Source organism: Vulpes vulpes, chromosome 9, assembly GCF_048418805.1.
Source record: "Vulpes vulpes isolate BD-2025 chromosome 9, VulVul3, whole genome shotgun sequence".
NCBI classification, from domain to species: Eukaryota; Metazoa; Chordata; class Mammalia; order Carnivora; family Canidae; genus Vulpes; species Vulpes vulpes.
The window spans coordinates 22,914,783-22,933,551 of NC_132788.1; the positions used below are offsets into that span (position 1 = coordinate 22,914,783).

Below are 18,769 nucleotides of genomic sequence, written 5' to 3' on the forward strand. Positions count from 1 at the left end.
AGTTGGGTGTACCAAATTTTATCTATTGTGAAAAAAATCACCACAGCAAGCCTTATAGTTAATATCCATCACCATACAGAGTTACAAACTTTTTTTCTTGTGACGAGAACTTTTAATATCTGCTCTCTTAGCAACTTTTAAACATGCAACACAGTACTGTTAACTCCAGTCACTGTGCTGTACAGTACATCTTATGGCTGATTTATTTTATAAGTGGAAGTTCATTCCTTTTGACCTTTTATTTTCTAAAAACTTAAATGTTATTATTTTCATCATTAAAACTTCACATCTGTGATCAACATAACTAACTGGAAAGAAGACTTTGACAATAAATAAATCTGTTGCTAAAAAGTTAGTAGCAGGTATTAGATAAAATTCCCCACCTAGTCAACACAACAGAGGTAGGCTATGGACTGCAGACACACACTGGTACTATAACGTGGTAATGAGAAGGGGAAGTGGTGAATCTTGAGTTAGAGTACTTCCCTGTTGTCTCACATTGGAAACAAAGGGCTTTATGAGCCTATGTAAGGATTTTTTTTTATTTTTAGAGCGAGAGCGAGAGCCAGAGCGAGAGCGAGAGTGAGAGAGAGGGAGAGGGGGAGAGAGAGAGATGAGGGTCAGGGGGAAAGGGAAAATCTTAAGCAGGCTCCACACCTAGCATGGAAAACTGAAGCAGGGTCCCACGACCATGAGATTGTGACCTGAGCAGAAATCAAGAGTCGGACACTTAACCAACTGAGCACCCATGTGCCCCAGGATTTTTAAAATCTAATGACCTGCTATCTCCATCTTGAACCAATTACCTGTATTTTTTCTTGCTTTGACCCAATAATGCCATTTTCTTACCTCTGCATGAGGAAAAGGTGGTTCTGGAAGATACACCTTAGTCTGTTTGTTGTGACAAAGCCTTTTGAAGAGGAAAACCAGATCAGTATGTTAGGTCGGGCACACAGGGTCATTTGTTGCCACCTAGTGGTAGCAGCGCAAACACTGAATACTAAATGTTATTTTAAAATTTTCCTGCCAGCGAATCTCACTGTGATTAAAAGCCAGAGTCCACAGAGTACTCAGAACATAAATGTCTTGTGTGAATTTTTTAACTGCTAAAATTCCTTAATACATTTTTGCCATAAAAAATAAGCTTACTTTGGAATAATTTTAGATTTACACAGAAAAGTTGCAAAGACAGTACAGATTTCCCTTGTGCCCTTTGCCTAGTGTTCGAATAATGTTAGCCTCTTACATTACCATGATACGTTTGTTGAATGAAGAAATTACTATTAGTGCATTACCACTAACTAAATTCCACTTTTGTTTGGATTTTGCCAGTTTTCCACTAATGTCCTTTTTCTGTTCCAGGGTCCAATTCAAAGTATCATATTCCATTCGTTATGACTGCTTTTGAGGAAAAAGTGAAAGGCTTTTTCTCAGACACACAACTTTCTGTTTTGCATACCCACTAAGCAGCACTGGTAACTCAAACTGGAGAGTAATGACATATCTCAATCTGGAGACGCTGTGAATGTTTTAGGTAGTCTATGCTCTCTCTTAGCCAGATCTGACATTTAAAATACAGAAATGACTGAATAAAGCAATTGTGGCAAAAGTTAAAACTGATAACTCAAGAGTTATGGGTGTTCTGTAGGTTTGGCATTTTTAAAAGTTAGAAAAAATATATGTAATGATGTACGTTTGTTAGCGCCCACTTGTGAGAATGTACTAAAATAGTATTAAAGTACTTCAACGGGTCTAACAGATACTACTTTTGAGGTGGTAGTAGTTCAGGACCTACAAAAACAGAAACCTAAATGCACTGGGGTATCCTGGCCTAGATCCTGGGGCAGAAAATATTAGTGGAAAAACTGGTATGTTCTGCATAAAGACTGGAGTTCAGCTAATAATAATATGCTAATGTTCATTTTGTTCTGTTTAATGAACATTAGAACATATTTATTGTTTTTGTTCCAGTAATTCCATGTTTAGTAATTGGCAGAAGATGCAGTCACATATACATAAAATGATATTAATTGAACATTTATTACTAAAAGGAAAAAACTGGGCAAAGCTGGTCTGTCCAACAATAAGACAATAGTTAAGTAAATTATACAATATATAAATGAGGTACAAATGATAGAGTAAGGAAGTCATGTAAAAACTATGTTCTTAAAGATTTTATAATGCTCTAATCTCATTTAAATTTAAATTTTATAATGCTCTAATCTCATTTAAATTTAAATTTAAAAATTTTAAAAGCAGGATCCAAAATTAAATAATCTGCATGATCCCCCCCATATAAAAAGAAAAAAAATCCATCAGAACGACAACAGTGATACTACTTTTGGAGAGTGGGTTTATGGGTTGTTTTTTCCTGTTTTCTGTAACTTGTATTGTTTTCTATAGTAAATATGTTTATATATACACACACACACGTGTGTGTGTGTGTGTGTGTATATATATGAATGAAATGAACAAACAAAGAGACCCGGAAATACAAAAATGACCTACATTGATTTTCGTGGTCCTGACTTCTATCCTATCAGATATTCTGACAAGAACAGAAGGGTAGCCTTGAGGAACATACTAGCCCCTGGGCCTCGCAGGGCTGGTCCTGGAGTTTTTTTTTTTTTTTTACTAAGGACCTGGATGAGGAAATTCAGAACATGCTGATTAACTGTGCAAGTGATACTTAGGGTAGGATACTAATTATTCAAAATTAACTTTCTATGTTGGGGAGAAAAGACCTAATGCAAAGGATAAAGTTCAGGAGGTACCAATAAAAGCGACAGCCCTACGGACAAACATGAATAACACGCAGGTGGGATTGAAAAGCTTGTCTGAATTGAGATAAAGAAAAAAGGTCCTTGACTACAACTAAATGGGGAGGAAAAAGGTGGAGGAGGAAGGCAGTATGTAGAACATGTAATGACAGAATGACGTACAAGACACTTAGTAGAATACTGTATCCATTAGGCTCTCACACAACTAAAATGGATTAAACACACCCTATAGTATGTGTGTCCCACTCCAGTTCTAGAAACACCACTCTAAGGCACTGTTGAGTTGACTGTAAAGGTTAATATATTTCTCCCATTCCTCCCCCCACCCTTTTTTTTTTTTTTTTTTGGCCAGGTCAGTTAGACTCAGACATGCAGCTCAAGGATTCTAAAAAGGCTCACTGATTTCATACTGTACAATAATTTACCCACCTTAGGACTGGATCAAACAATTTCCTACTGTAATAAAACTTAATTTTGTCAAATATCATGCTATTGAAATGAAAAAAAAAAATCTAGCTTTTCTTGTCAGATTTAGTGTTATAAATTCCAGACAACATGAGCTTGGGCTTTTTTTGAGCTTCTAGAATGTCACCTCACTTTGTAACAGCAGAGGGTAGCATGTGAGAAGATAGATGCATAATATTTTTGTCACTGATTCTGAAAGTGCTGGCTAAGTTAAATCTTTGCCTTTCATCCTTCTCTCCTTGCTAACTATTCTTTGGAACCGTAGCAACATAACAGGTTTGGCTTTCATTAATACAATTTTCACATCACAGACACAGAAAGACAATAGAATGAAAGTCTCACAATAATGTGAGAATAAAACCCTATCTCTGTTCTTTTTTCAATTAAAAAATTTTTTTTACATTTTCAATCTTATTGCTTGAATGTACTGAATCATGGAGAAGAACACAGACATACCACTCAGCAAAAATCTGGGAAAACTCAAGTGAACTGTTGGCCACAGGGGAGATGAAGTAGAAAGGGATGTTGGAGAGGCCGGCTGAATCAATATACTGATACAGACATTCAAGGAGGTCATAGATCACACCAGAAGGGTAACAGGGCACCAGCACGTTTCCTCCATTCCGGACTGTCAGTGCTAGAAAAGTTGAAGCCAGAGAGAAAACAGTGGCATCAAAAGAATAGTTTTATAAAGGTAGAATGAAACTTTCAAAATAATAGTTGGATTTCTTTCATTTTCCTACTTCTGTTTATACAATTTATTTTCCATGGATAATGATCTGCTTCTTTTAACAAATAGCATGGGAGTGGGGGATTCCAGAGGCTAACCATCAGCTGGGTTTTTACTTGATGTCTCAGTCCCTGGAAACAGAGCGTGCAGTGAAGGGTTTGGGTTTTAAAGGTTACCAATGGCAGTCGAGCTTCAGGACAGACCCTCCAAGCTCCTTCTCTTTTTTAGCTCCTGCCCAAAACTTTGCTGGATTTGTTTCTGTCCAGTTTCTGACCACTGCTGAATGACCTATAAGGAAATAGGTCAAGTTTTTCCGTTTGATTCATTTGAGTGACATTTTCTTTCATTAATGTGTTATCTGTAAGAAAATCCTCCAGACTTTAAATACTTAAATTGAAACACACAGCTTTTGGGCACAGATCTTGAAGCCTCCAATATCTTGGATCCTCCTCGTTCCCAAGTCTGACGCACAGGTTCTTGCAGATGCTTCACCCTGAGCACTGGCTGACTTGCCATTTGTAGGGTATGGTACCATGCAGAGAGACACTGGTCAGGGCTCCAGAGACCTGGCTCTATTCCTGCCTTTGTCACAAGCTATCGGATCTCACATAAGCTGCTGATACCTGGCTGGGCCTGTTTCTGGTTATGGGAGGAGTGAACTAGACCAGTGGTCTTCAAGCTTTAGTATGTGTGAAAATCGCCAGGGAACGTGTTGAAAATGCAGTTTTTCTGCTGGGTCTTTCTTCTCCCCAGAGAATCTGACTTACTAGGTCTGTGGCAGGGCTTCCAAACTGCATCTTTAATAAGCGGTCTCACTGATCTTGAGGCAAGTGGTTAGTGGACTCTGAGAAATAGTAGTAGATTAGATGTAAGGTTCCTTTCAGATCTAAAGCTCTTATTTTTTTTAAATTTATTTTATTATTTTTAGATCTAAAGCTCTTTGAAAAAAAAAAGAAAAAAAAATAAAGCTCTTTGAGTCTATGATTCTAGATTATAAATAAATGAACATAAAAATCAAAGATGCTATTTGAGACAAGTCCAATTAATTTTTTCAAGGAAGAATAAATTGTGTTTGGCTTAATATCAGCAAAGAACAAAAAAGACTATGATTATTGATTATTGGCATGGGCGACTGAATTTCCAAAGGATACTGCCATTCATGTAAATATTAAGATGATGACCATTTCTTTTCCCCAGAGCAGAGGTGATAGCACTTACAGTTGCTAGGGGTGGAAGGTCTGAGCTCATTAAACTCCCTTTGGTACGTGTCACAGACTGAAGGTCTGTGTTCCCATAAAATTCATATATTGAAACCTTAACTCCTAATGTGATGGTACTGGCAAGGCGGGAGGGGGGTGGGTGGGAGGTAACTGGTTTTAGATGATGCCATGACGGTACGGCCTCCATGATGGGATTAGTGTCCTTATAAGAACAGGAAGAGATATGAGAGCTGCTTCTCTCTGCCAAGTGAGGACACACTTGTAGGTATCTACAAGCCAGGAGGAGGGCCCTCACCAGAACCTGACCATGCTGGCAACCTGATCTCAGACTTCCAGCCTCCAGAACTATGAGAAAGAAATGGTGTTCAAGGCACCCAGTCTATGGTATTTCATTATAGCAGCTCAAGCTAAGAAAGTGAGCAATCTATACTTTTCTAAAAGTATAGGATGGCAGGATTTCTAGATTTTACAGACAATTTTATCTAAAGAAATATATATTTCTTCTAGGTAGCAAAACCCCAGCAAGTCTCTCCTCCAAATTTAAAATTTAGTCTTCTCCTAAAGAAAAAACACACCAAATATTGGGGGGAAAAATGATCTGTTCAGTGTATCACTGTTGTAAATGCAAAGATGTGATTCTTCCTTTCTTTGACAAGTGCTACCTTGTATGCACCCCCATCCTGCCCCCAAATCCCACCACGAAGCAAGAAGAATAAATAAGAATTTTCAACATAAAGGGGAGAATGTTGAATATTGGTTGCATAAAGTGCTAACCACTTGAATTGACCCTTATGACAACCATTCTGACATTCTTCAGATTTATGTTGCTTAAGAACTGCTTCTTTTGCTGACAACAGCAAGCTTTGAAGGACAGGCATGAAGGGTGGAGCTGGCAGGGGGAAAGCCTTGCACGAGGGCACTGGAGGGTATGAATATGAAGGGAAGGAGCACAAACTACAACAGAAGCAAGGTCTCCAAAGTAAACCTAGCAGATCTCCCATTCATGGCCGAGCTGCCTACGTACCCAGATTGCTGCAGAACTCTCCCACCATGCCGTCTGGGTTCGCGGTGGGGATCTGGGTCAGGCCTGTCAGAATGAGAACGTCGCTGTTTTTCAGAGAAGCTTGATCCATGGGCTGAAAAACCAGAGAGAACTCTGCTTAGTAATTAAAAAAGAAATGGTAAGTAGAAGTAGTAAAGGGAAAAAAGAATATAGTCATTGCTCTTTCTATGTCTGACTCAGCGTCCTATCCTCTTACAATGAAGTCTGTCCGTGGACAGTAGTTGCCCAGTGGGGATGAGGGAGGCACGAGGGAACTCTATGGAATGATAAGAGTTCCCTGCATCGACCTGTGTGATGATCACATAATGTGAAAATTCATAGAACTGTATGTTTAAGATCTTTGGGTTTCACTCTACTATCTAAATTTTATATTGATGAAAAAAAAAAAAAAGCTTCCTATCCAATTTCTAGAACACTTTGCTCTTTTCAAAATGCTAACTCACACATACCATCGGTGGGTCTCCAACTTGCATGCATATTAGGATCACCTGGAGGGTTTACTAAAACATGGATTGCTGGGTGCCAAACCCAGTTTTGAGATGGGCCACAAGTTTGAAGTGGGCCCAAGAATTTGCATTTCTAACAAGCTCCCAAGAGATGCTTCTGGTGGTCTAGGGAGCATGCTTTGAGAATCACTGTACTATATAATCTGATTCTCGACAACTCTGCAAAATGAAAACAAATGTAAAAACTTGAAATAAATATACAAAATAAGTTTACATTATGAAAACGCAGGCCGGGACTCAAAGAGCCAAGGTGATTTTCCCAAGTCTCAGTGGCAGAGGAGCCAGAAAAAATGCTGAATTAGGAATCAGTATATATAGGGATCCCTGGGTGGCTCAGCAGTTTAGTGCCTGCCTTCGGCCTAGGGCCTGATCCTGGAGACCCGGGATCGAGTCCCATGTTGGGCTCCCTGCATGAAGCCTGCTTCTCCCTCTGCCTGTGCCTCTGCTGATCTCTCTCTCTCTGTGTCTCTCATGAATTAAAAAAAAAAAAAAAAAAAGGAATTGGTATATATATATAACGCCTCCCTCCCATTCCCTTACTAGTCATGAGACCTCAGCTCAGGCTCTGGGCTGGGTTTCTTATAACATGGGCATATTTGGTGACACATCCTGCTTCACTAATTTGAGAGTCTTAGGAGCTAATATAATCTTCTTGTAAACTATGAAGTCCTACAGTGCACTATTATGTGATCCTTAGGATGTTCTATTTTTATTTTTACCTGGCACGATTTGAATTTAATTTTGACTGTTTTCAGAGCACTTAAAAAAAAATACTAACTACCTTTTCCAAACAAATTGAGATTCAGACTGAAAATAAAAATGAAGGCCCATGGATTGGGATGCTGGAGCTATTCTGTAACACATCTTTTCCTCAGTATCATTTCACATACTTACCGGAACATAGAAGAAAAAAGCCAGAAACCCAGTTCAGTAAGAAGCCTCCTCCCTTTCTCTGTTCTAGCCAGCTTTTCCAATAAAGAAAAGTCCAAAGAGTAGCATTACAAAGACCCATCACCTGCAATGTTATCTGAGTATACGTGCCTTTTGATGTATATTCTTTTAGCATTTTTATATAAACATGGACATAAGGGCTTTGTTATTTTTAAATAACATGACTGCAGTTGTGTAAGCTGCCTTATAACCTGAGAAACACTTCTTTTTTAAAAAAGATTTTATTTATTTATTCATGAGAGACACAGAGAGAGACAGAGAGACACAGGCAGAGGGAGAAGCAGGCTCCATGCATGGAGCCCAACGTGGGACTCAATCCCGGGTCTCCAGGATCACACCCTGGGCTAAAGGCGGCACTAAACCACTGAGCCACCCGGGCTGCCTGAGAAACACTTCTCTAACATGGATGCCGAGAATTATGGTTGTGACCAGCTATATTGAATAGATTCTAATTCCTATTTGCACAGATATATTACACTAATGTATACAAGACCTTTTCTTCTGCTTGGGCAGAACTGATCTATTTGTACTTATCTAAAAAATACATATGCATTTATTGTTTCCAGAGAAGGAAGAAGTAAAGTACATAGGTTTATAGTAGCAGATATGCTATGAATCTGCAAGCGTTCACTGTCTGTATGCGTCAAACAGAAGGAACCTGGAATGGTGACAAAAGAGATCAAACTTTGTTTGCATATTTGGCTTAAAATGACAATTTTGTAAGAACCTTGTTAGAATAAGCCGACAATGACTCACAGGGCAGATGCAGAAATTCAGAGGGTCTAGGAAGCCCCTGAAATAGTATATACAATTCTGTGAGTGCCAATGTACACTTTCCCATAGATTGGATTGTCACATGGGGCCGTGATCCCCAAAAGGTTAAGAACTACCAATTGGAATGAAAACACAACGGAGAGCAAATGTAGCCCTGAAAACAACATTATCTTTGAACCTCAAACAGAGGTTGCTTTCCTTTGAAAATTAAATGCCCATAAACAAAAGCAGGACTACAATATGAATACCATGGAGTTGGAAGTTAAGAGAAATACATCATGATCAGGTCAGACCAGATGTTTGTTTTTTAGCCCTTTACTTGGAGACACTTCTTGTTGATTCCCCAGGCTATTGTAAAGGATCAGTTCTAAAAGCCTTTTAGTGACATTCTCAGAACCAAGCCGACACCTCCAACATCTCCATTTCACTACCAAAGGGCAAATGTATATATTTTATTGGTGTAAATAGCAACTTACTGAGTACTTCAAGTGGGAACATTTTGTTCAAACACACACAAACAGAAAATTCCACTGTGTCCAAGAATCAAATAAAAATACCTTACAAAGTTGAGAGTCAATCAAACTTGTGGAATAAAATTTTTAAAAATCCTAGGCCCAAGGATACTATGGTCATTATGTTAGTCCTCTGCTGGTTAATTTCCACTGGACATTTTGCACAGATTATGAAAAAAGGAGACTCAGTCTCTAGGCCCTAGGAAGAAGCTTACAATCTAGCTGAAGAGAAAACATATACATATCATCAAAAAAGGATTTTTTTGGGCACCTGGGTGGCATTGTTGGTTGAGCGTCTGACTCTTGGCTTTGGCTCAGGTCCTACCTCAGGGCTGTGGAATCCACGTTTAGTCTGCTTATGTTTCTCTCTCCTCCTCCCTCTGCCCCTTCCACCCCCACTCTCTCTCTCTAAAATGAATGTTTAAAAGAAAAAAAAATAATTATTCAAAAAGCTATAGAAAATATAACATGAATTTTCAGAGTTTGAACTGATTCTCTAAGTCCCAAGAGGAATGCAGAGTAGAGGGCCACACCAGGCCAGGTGGGGCCACTTAATACATGGCTTTCTCACAGATGAAGCTTTGCTTCTAGTTTTCTTTCTTTCTTTGGCTAAGGAACTTAAGACTCAATTTAAGACAACCTTTGGAATGACTGTATGACACCCTTTTCTTCTCACAGCAAGATGCCCCTTCTGCATACTCCCATGGCCACTAAAACTTTCTATACTAGCACTAATCACACTGAATCTTAATGGCCTATTTACTTGTCTGTGTCCCCCACAGGACTCTGGAGCTCCGTGAAGGCAAGGATTTGGTGTCTCTTAATTCCTAGCAAAATGCCTGGTACACAGCAAGTAGTAAAAAAACATTTGCTGAATAAATGAATGCATGAAAAAAAGATGGTCCAGTAGGAAATGTGAGAGCACTCCATACTGGAAAATAGTCCAGGAGATATCAGCAAGGTAAGAATAAGCAGGTTGACTGTGGCAGAAGGGCTGGGAGGGGGTAGGCAGAAGGCAGAGAAAGGCAACTTGTAGATGCCAAATGAATTTATTTGGCTGAAATGACAAGTTTATCTTGGGGCTGAGAAAAGAGATTAGTAAAAACGAGGGAAAGTGTAACTGGTAAAGAACCAAAAAGGCCAGAATAATGAAGACAGACAGAGGGGGCCATAAGGAATCAACAGTCTGGAGCAGGAGAGTGCCATTTTGGCAACAATAATTATAGGTGACAGCTGAGAGAGAGAACACTCAGAGGTCCCCTGTGGCAGCCTAGACAAAAAGTAGTAAAAATTATTGGTTGCCTGGGTGGCTCAGTTGGTTAAGCATCTGCCTTTGGCTCAGGTCATGATCCTGGGATCCTGGGATGGAGCCCTGAGTCGGGCTCCTTTCTCCATGGGGAGTCTGCTTCTCCCTCTCTCTCTCCCTGCCACTCCTCCCACCGCTTATGGGTGTGCGTGCTCTGTCAAAATAAATAAGTAAAATCTTTAAAAAAAAAAAAAGGGAGGGAGACTGTAATTTTGTGGCACTTGAGGAGATAGAAGAAGCAGATCTACACAACATCACAAAAAAACAGTTAACAGACAGGTGGGAATGGACTGAATATACTGGACAATGGACGAAGCAAGTCCTTAAGATGGTTCCAAATTCTCAAGTCAGAAATGCAAAGGGAAATCAGAACGAAATGATTTAAAAGAATAAGGAGGCAATAATAAGTCCAGTGTCAGACTGTGGCAACTGGTTAGGGGATAACAAAATGGATTTATTAGGAGAATAAAAGAGAAAACAAAGGTGCATGATAGATATGGAGATTTGTTATGTACCCTTTATCAAAGCATTTCACAAAAATGTCAGTTTATTCCAGTGAGGAAAGTGGAATATGTCTAGGACCAAGGCTGTGGGACCTCATAAGGTAAATGGGGAGAGAAGCAAGTAAATAACAAGTACATAATGCAGCAAAGAGCCTCCCTGCCTGTAAAAATGAGCGGTTTGGGAAAGATAGCTTTATGGCGCTTACACCCTATAATATGACAAAATATCAAGTGGAGTGGAGTAAGAAAACAACAAGGTTGCCCCAGAAGCCTAGACTGAAAAGGATTTTAACCAGAGACTGAGGGACAATGTCAAATGCAGCTGTGAGATGCTGGGGAAAACAGAAAAGAGTAAATTTGGCTGGAGGCTCATCAGTGTTGGGCTAGAGCCGTGAAATAAGATCCATGAGGTAAAAGCAGTTATGCAAGACTGAGCTGAGCAAGGTGAACAGGAGGAACCTCAGCTTAGTTAAGAGACAGAGAATCCCAGAGTGAGGTGATGAGTCAGTCCACTGGAAGCCTTTCTCCATATTAAAATGCTTCAGGTTTACTTAAAAGCAGAAAAGAAAAAAAAGAAAAAAAAGAAGAAAAAAAAAAAAAAGCAGAAAAGAAGGAATGAGTGAATGACTCAATGACCTTACACTTCTTTGATGAGATAAAGGAAGACATAAATTTGAGATCATGAAACACACCATCTCTAGCTTTAGTTTGGAGAATTGGGCTCCAAGCTAATTCAGACCAATTCAAAACCCGTTCTTCAGTGAGGTCTCCCTAATTCCCCCAGGAAGGGATTCATCCTCCTTCTGAATCTCACAGCATTTCAGCGAATTTCTAATCTGACAGGATTGACCACTTGCACCCTGGAGAATAGTCCTGTAGGTCTCCATCTTTTTCCTCTGTTGTAACTTCCATAAATGTAAAACCTACCGATCCATGTTCCTCTTACAGCCTAGCATGTTCCACTGTCCAAAGTTGGGGTTTAAGAAATGCCATGGACTAATGAAGGAAGAAGTGACTGAACAAATAAATATAAGTAGCGTATTATTATTTTTGAGAGAAGGAAACAGAGTTGATCATTGGACAACATGGGGTGGGGGAATCCACATATAACTTCTGACTCTCTCCAAAAATGTAACTGCTAAATAGCTTACTGCTGATGGGAAGCCTTACTGATAATGTAGTTGATTAATACAGATTTTGTATGTTATATGTATTATATGCTGTATTTTTACAATAAAGCAGGGTAGAGAAAAGAAAATATTAGGAAAATCATAAGAACAAGAAAATATACTTACAGTACTGTAAAAATCCATATATAAGTAGACTCATGCAGTTCAAACGTGTTTTATGGGTCAACTGTACTCTGCAGAAAAGCTATCCACCAGGTGAGAGACGAAACAGCAAGTGTGGAAAGAAACAGATTGGAGTCCAGCAGCTGTCTAGTTTCTCCCTGCTTATTCTTGGATCTGCTTCCTGAGCCCAATTCTCCAAACTAATCATGCATCATTAGTAGTTCAACTTTTCTACCAGCCCCAAATATAACAGGCTAAACTTACTGATTGGGACTGTGTTGCCAGTGAGGACAAGAGCTTTGTTTCATTAGGACTGACCCAAGGAGGTGTTATTAAAGCTTTGGGGACTACTTGGAGCTAGGTCCACAGAGAGAAAAAAGTTTGTCTGTGGCCTTGACAGCTGAGGAGGGAGCCGGATGCTGTGTGGCTTGTCCTGAGATCTTTTCTTTTTGTTATTTTTGTTTTTGTTTTTGTTTTTTTTTTTATATATATATATAAAGAGAGAGAGAGAGAAAGAGAGAGCACATGCACAAGTGAGCATGGTGGGGCGAGGGGGAGGGGCAGAGGGAGAGGGAGAGAGAATTGCAAGCAGGCTCCAAGCTCAGTATGGAGCTCAATGAGGCACTCAATATCATGACCCTAAAATCATGACATGAGCCAAAATCAAGATTTGGATGCTTAACTGATTGAGCCACTCAGGTGCCCCCTGATATTTTTCTTAAATACCACTTTGAGGATGTGGCCATGTCCTTTATCCAGGAAGAGCAGGCTCTCCTGGACATGTATCAGAGAAAGCTGTGCAGAGATATGAGGCTGGAGAATATCAGTCACTTGTCCTCCACAGATGATTTGAAGCCCAGAGAAATAAAGTGATTACTTCATGCAGCCCCCTCGTGAGTGGAAGAGCCCCAGGTGTCCCAGGGCCCTTGCAGTTCTTGAGTGCAACAAGGGTACAAGTGGAAAATGAAGAAATATTTTCAAAACTTTGTAGTTTCAAAGTTATTTTTCTTGAATTTTATATCTATCCAAGCTATCATTTAAATGTGAGGAAAAATTAAAGATGTTCTTAGTACTTCAAGGCCTCATAAGTTTTACCATTTTAAGACCCTCTTGGTGAACATTGCTCAAGTACTCCTAAAAGAAGGAAAGTAAATCTAGAAGGATTATGAGATACATGGGAAGATTGAAAAAAACTCAACAAGTTTCACTGTTGTCTATAAATAAACAATATACTCAGCAGTCTATGTATATTCTAAATAACCCAGAACTAAAATTCCAGACAGTACGAACATGGTAGGGGGAGCAGGAAGGAGGAAGAGGAAAAAGATGGCAGGGACAAGAGTGAGATGTGGCTCTGGAGGAAAAGGAAAAGATATTGATAAGCTCAGGATACTCAAAGAAAAAATACATTAAGGAACAACTCAGAAGAATAAAAATCAAATACATGTATTCAAACTTATAGAAAGAGGGATCCCTGGGTGGCGCAGCGGTTTGGCGCCTGCCTTTGGCCCAGGGCACGATCCTGGAGACCCGGGATCGAATCCCACATCGGGCTCCCGGTGCATGGAGCCTGCTTCTTCCTCCGCCTGTGTCTCTGCCTCTCTCTCTCTCTCTGTGACTATCATAAATAAATAAAAAAATTAAAAAAAAACAAAAAAAACCAAACTTATAGAAAGAAATTTAGCAATCTAAAAGAAGAGAAGAAAGGATAGGGAAAAGAATGAAGTAAATGAAAAAACATGAAATAAGATTGCAAAAATAAGCCCCTGATACAACAATAATTATAAGTAAATATAGTTTCATCAATGAAACTTGGTTAAAAAAGAAAAAAAAAAATCAGAGCACCTGGGTGCCTCAGTCAGTTGAGCATCTGACTTGGTTTTGATTTAGGTCATGATCTCAAGGGTCCTGGGATCGAGCCTAAGTCAGATTCTGCATTCAAAGTGGGGTATACTTGAGGATTCTCTCTTCTTCCCCCTCTGCTCCTCTCCCCACCTGAATGCATGTTCTCTCTAAAATAAGTAAATAAACCTTAAAAAAAGAAAAGGAAAAAAAATCCCTTACAATGTTGTCTATAAGGGATCCACTAGAAAAGGATATAGAAGGAATGAAAAGAAATATGGAAAGGAGACAAAGTCTCTTGGCTTTTAATGCAGTTTTGAGAGAAAAAAAATCAGCATCCTGATAAGAGGCATAATTGCTCAATAAAACATAATGATCATAAACATATATACCTCTGATTATACAGCTTAAAAATATAAAAAGCAGTAACTGGTGAAAGTACAGGGAGAAACAAACCAACAAATAACACATCCTTTTCAGAAACTGGAAGCTAAGCAAATATATGAAAGAAATAACATAAAAAGCTCAAATGAATAAATACATATAGAAAACTTTTTCATTCAACAGTGAATATAGTCTTTTACACATACACAGAACACTTACAGAAAGAGACTGTGCTTCAAAGTAACACTTCAATGAATTAGTATACTCTTATCCTAATTCAAAAGAGAAAGAAAGAAATTAAGAAAGAAATCCAGAAACAGTTATGTATGACTTGAAAAAAGGTCTCTCATCTAACCCTAAGTCTAATCATATTGGATGGACTAGAAGCAAACAGTAGCACTACAAAACAACCTTTGGCTACTTAAATTATGAGCATTATGAAGGAAATTATGATATACTTAGAGATGAAGACAGAGCACACGTATCAACAATTTAACAGAGTTAAATGATACTAAGAGAGAAACTGATAGCTTTAAGAACACTTACTGGAAAGCACAGAAGGAAGGAAATGAATGAGATAAATATTAAAAGAAAAGCAATGGAGTAAACCCAAAGATGGGAGGAAGGAAATAATAAAGGACAGAATAGAGAACGAAAATACAAAAACAATTAAACACAAAAACGTATTCTTTGAAGAAAATCAGTAATGCAGACATACTGGCCAATTTATTCCATGAGTATATTTTAAAAAGAATAAACTGTGATCAAGTAAGATTTATCCCAAGACTACAAGGATGGTAAAATGTGAGAAAAACTAGTATTATAATTTACTACATTATTGTTCTAAAGGAGAGAAATCACATCATAGACTCAGAAAAATCATTTGATAAGGTACATCTACATTCGATTTTTTTAAATCAGAAAACTGGGAACAGAGGAGAAACTCCTTAACTTGATAGCTAAAAATATAGTAAGCCATCTTATTTAATGAAGAAGCTACAAAAGCATTTTAAAATCTGGTACAAGACAAGGCTGCCACTATCATTACTTCTGTTTACCTGGGACTAAAGTAATAGTTGTGAGACAGGAAAAAGAAACAAAAAATAGAAGGATTGGAAGAAAAGTGACAAAACTGTTATTTCTTCGCAGATAATATTATCATCAATAGACAAATATTAGAATATAAGAATTTAGCATTTTGTTGAATATTAGATCAATCAGAAAAATTCGTATAGAGATAGTTCTTCTCACTAAAAGCTAGTTCTCGGGGATCCCTGGGTGGCTCAGCGGTTTAGTGCCTGCCTTTGGCCCAGGTCGCGATCCTGGAGCCCCGGGATCGAATCCCATGTTGGGCTCCTGGCATGGAGCCTGTGTCTCTGCCTCTCTCTCTCTCTCCCTCTTTCTGGCTATCATAAATAAATCTTTAAAAAAAAAAAATTAAAAAAAAAAAAAAGCTAGTTCTCTCCTTCCATTTGGATGCTGTACCTTTGTGGGTCTCAATTCTCCTCTAACTGTCCATTCTTTTTTTTTGTTTTAAAGATATTATTTATTTATTTGAGAAAGAGAGAGATAGAGAGAGAGAAAGAGAGAACAGGAGCAAGTAGAGGGGCAGAGGGAGAGGCAGGTTTCCTGTGGAGCTGGGAACCTGATGTGGGGCTTGATCCCAAAACTCTGAGATCACAATCTGAGCAGAAGGCAGATGCTTAACCAACTGAGCCACCTAGGCACCCCACTAACTCCCCATTCTTATTCAAGATCGTTTTTCTTCCTTCTACTTTCTATGATAAATGTTCCCCACAGCTCAGTCTCTCCCCTTCAGCTCTTTACATACTTTAAAAAATTTGATGCTTCAATTTGTCTCCAGGCTTGCCTTCACATCCAAGTTCCAGTTCTATATTTTTATCCGTCCCCAGTTTTCACTCAAATTCTTCTTCATCTTACCCACTACCTCCTCCTAAAATCAGAACCCCCTCTGCCAACTCCTCCTTGTTGACTGGATTGGTGTTATCATCACCATTCTTAATATCATCTAAGCATGAAATCTTGGGCCTGTATTTTTCCTTCCCTGAAGACAGAAAGCATTCAATAAGTATTTGTTGAATTAAAGACCTGCCAATGTTTTTCTCTGTCACTTCATTCTTACCACTTCAGGCTTAATCCAAAGCCCCACTACCCTATGTTTATTAGATTACCACAGCAGCCTATTCCCAGATAGGGAGGTTCCCCTCAAGTAGGTCCATGGTTGGCCTTTTCTGTAAAGTTTAACTCTAAAGCAGAACTTTGCTGTTCCAGTGTGCAAGCAGCCATAAACAATCCATAACTAAATGGAGGTAGCTGTACTGCAACAAGACATTATTTACAAAAACAGGTGGCAAGCCAAATTTGATCCATGGGCCATAGTTTGCTAACACCTAAACTTTTATTATTTTTTTTTTAAGATTCTATTTATTTATTTGAGAGAGAAAGAGAAACACAAGTGGTGGAGAGGAAGAAGCAGGCCGCCCATTGAGCAGGGAGCCTGATGTGGGGCTGATCCCAGGATGCAGCTCATGACCTGAGCTGAAGGCAGCCCCCCTTAACCAACTGAGCTACCCAGGCACCCCTACACCTAAACTATTCTTATCCCTACTAATTCAATATAGAAGACAATTATCTGGGTTTAAAAAAATCTAATTCATTATCTTTTTTTACATATAACACTGGTTTCCAGCTAGAAATTAAAATTAATTACTTAGGTATGTTGGTCATTACTTTCAAGACCTTATTTTCCCTTTAAATTTATGAACTTTGGAAGAATAATTTACTGGAAATTACATCAGTAGTACTGTAAAGGCTTTGATCTAAGCGGGACAAATCGGAAGAGTTGGCAGCCAAGTAATCTTTCTGTCTTTTATGGAAGAATATATCAAGAATGATAGAAGCTGCCAATAATGTATTTTGATTCAATGAAGCAAATTAAGATGACATTGATGGGTTTTTGATTTCAATAAGCGGGAAAGGCCCAGAATTCTGCTAACTATAGGAAAAAAACAGCAACTTGTTCCCTCTAGACCTTGAGATGAAACTTGATTATCAAAGAAGGTATGAAGAAAGCCAGTACAAAGTGGCAGCTCAGATGCATCCTTTTGTTCCAGACCTATAACAGTCATTTCCCCCCTTCATATAAAAATAGGATATGGACTTCCTCAAGTTATCCAGGTATGTACCCATCCATCAGCTAACTAATCTTTTCTGCCCCTCCATTTATTTATTTATTTATTTATTTATTTATTTATTTATTTATTTATTTATTTATTTTTTTAATAAATTAATTTTTATTGGTGTTCAATTTACCAACATACAGAATAACACCCAGTGCTCATCCCGTCAAGTGTCCCCCTCAGTGCCTGTCCTTTTACAAGCATGGAAAGAATTAGGATACGAAATGAATGATAAGACCTAAAAAGGAATAAAGAATACATTTATAACAATGTTTATGTATTTAACTACTTGCCAAATAAGACTATTAACAAATGGCCAACTTAAAATCTTCCAATAGTTGGGCAGCCCGGGTGGCTCAGCGGTTTAGCGCTGCCTTTGGCTCAGGGCGTGATCCTGGAGACCTGGGACTGAGTCCCGTGTCGGGCTCCCTGCATGGAGACTGCTTCTCCCTCTGCCTGTGTCTCTGCCTCTCTCTCTCTCTCTCTCTCTCTGTGTGTGTCTCATGAATAAATAAGTAAAATCTTAGAAAAACAAAACAAAAACCTTCCAATAGCTTCCCTCTACACATTAAAATAAAACCCAAGAGTACCTGGGTGGCACAGGGAATTGGGTGTCTGACTATTGCTTTTTGCTCAGGTCGTGAGATCAAGCTCCATGCTCAGCATGGAGTCTGCTTGAGTTTCTTTTTCCCTCGCTCTGCCTGCCAGCTCATGCTCTTTCTTTAAAATAAATAAATCTTTAAAAATAAAATAAAATCCAATCTAAATTTTTCATCATGGTCTACAAAGTTTCACATGACCTGGCTCTGCTCATCCCATGGATACCCCTGTTGACTATACTCAGCATGCTGCAATCACAACGGCCCTCTCTGCTCTTCTGAACACAGATTTCATGAGCTGGGACTTTGCATATGGGTCACCATTGATTCCCTAACACCTACATAAGTGCTTGACACATAGTAGACCCTCAGTAAAGAAATAATTAACACTTGCTGAGTAAACGAGTAACCATTTCTGTTCCATATCAGGCTATCATTATTGGAAGTAGTAGAAAATCTCAAAATCCTAGAGATGAACCTAAAGGCAGCAGGATCTTCAGAGGAACTTGTAATCCTAAATATTGGGACATGAAAAATGTAACTCATGAAGAGTGTCTATAGAACATAAAGTTTCAGTTAAGAAAGATAAGCTCTAGAGATCTGCTATACAACACTGTACGTATAGTCAACAATACTGTATAG

The 18,769-nt window shown here is 38.7% G+C and overlaps 1 protein-coding gene and 1 long non-coding RNA gene across 4 annotated transcripts in view; one reads left to right on the forward strand and one right to left on the reverse strand.

Moving 5' to 3' along the window:
* Positions 1–18,769, reverse strand: part of INTS9 (integrator complex subunit 9) — a 101,868-nt gene that overhangs the window by 14,175 nt on the left and 68,924 nt on the right. For all 3 annotated transcript variants that reach the window (XM_026007839.2, XM_026007840.2, XM_072719597.1), the window contains exons 9-11: positions 6,220–6,331; positions 3,702–3,882; positions 850–910 (exon numbers count right to left, since the gene is read on the reverse strand). In XM_026007839.2, the coding sequence (XP_025863624.1) occupies positions 850–910; positions 3,702–3,882; positions 6,220–6,331 (354 nt within the window). The remainder of the gene's footprint in view (positions 1–849; positions 911–3,701; positions 3,883–6,219; positions 6,332–18,769) is intronic.
* Positions 9,784–18,769, forward strand: part of LOC140593840 (uncharacterized) — a 63,832-nt gene continuing 54,846 nt past the window's right edge. Inside the window, exon 1 of the long non-coding RNA XR_011994174.1 lies at positions 9,784–9,962. This is a non-coding gene — a long non-coding RNA (uncharacterized lncRNA). The remainder of the gene's footprint in view (positions 9,963–18,769) is intronic.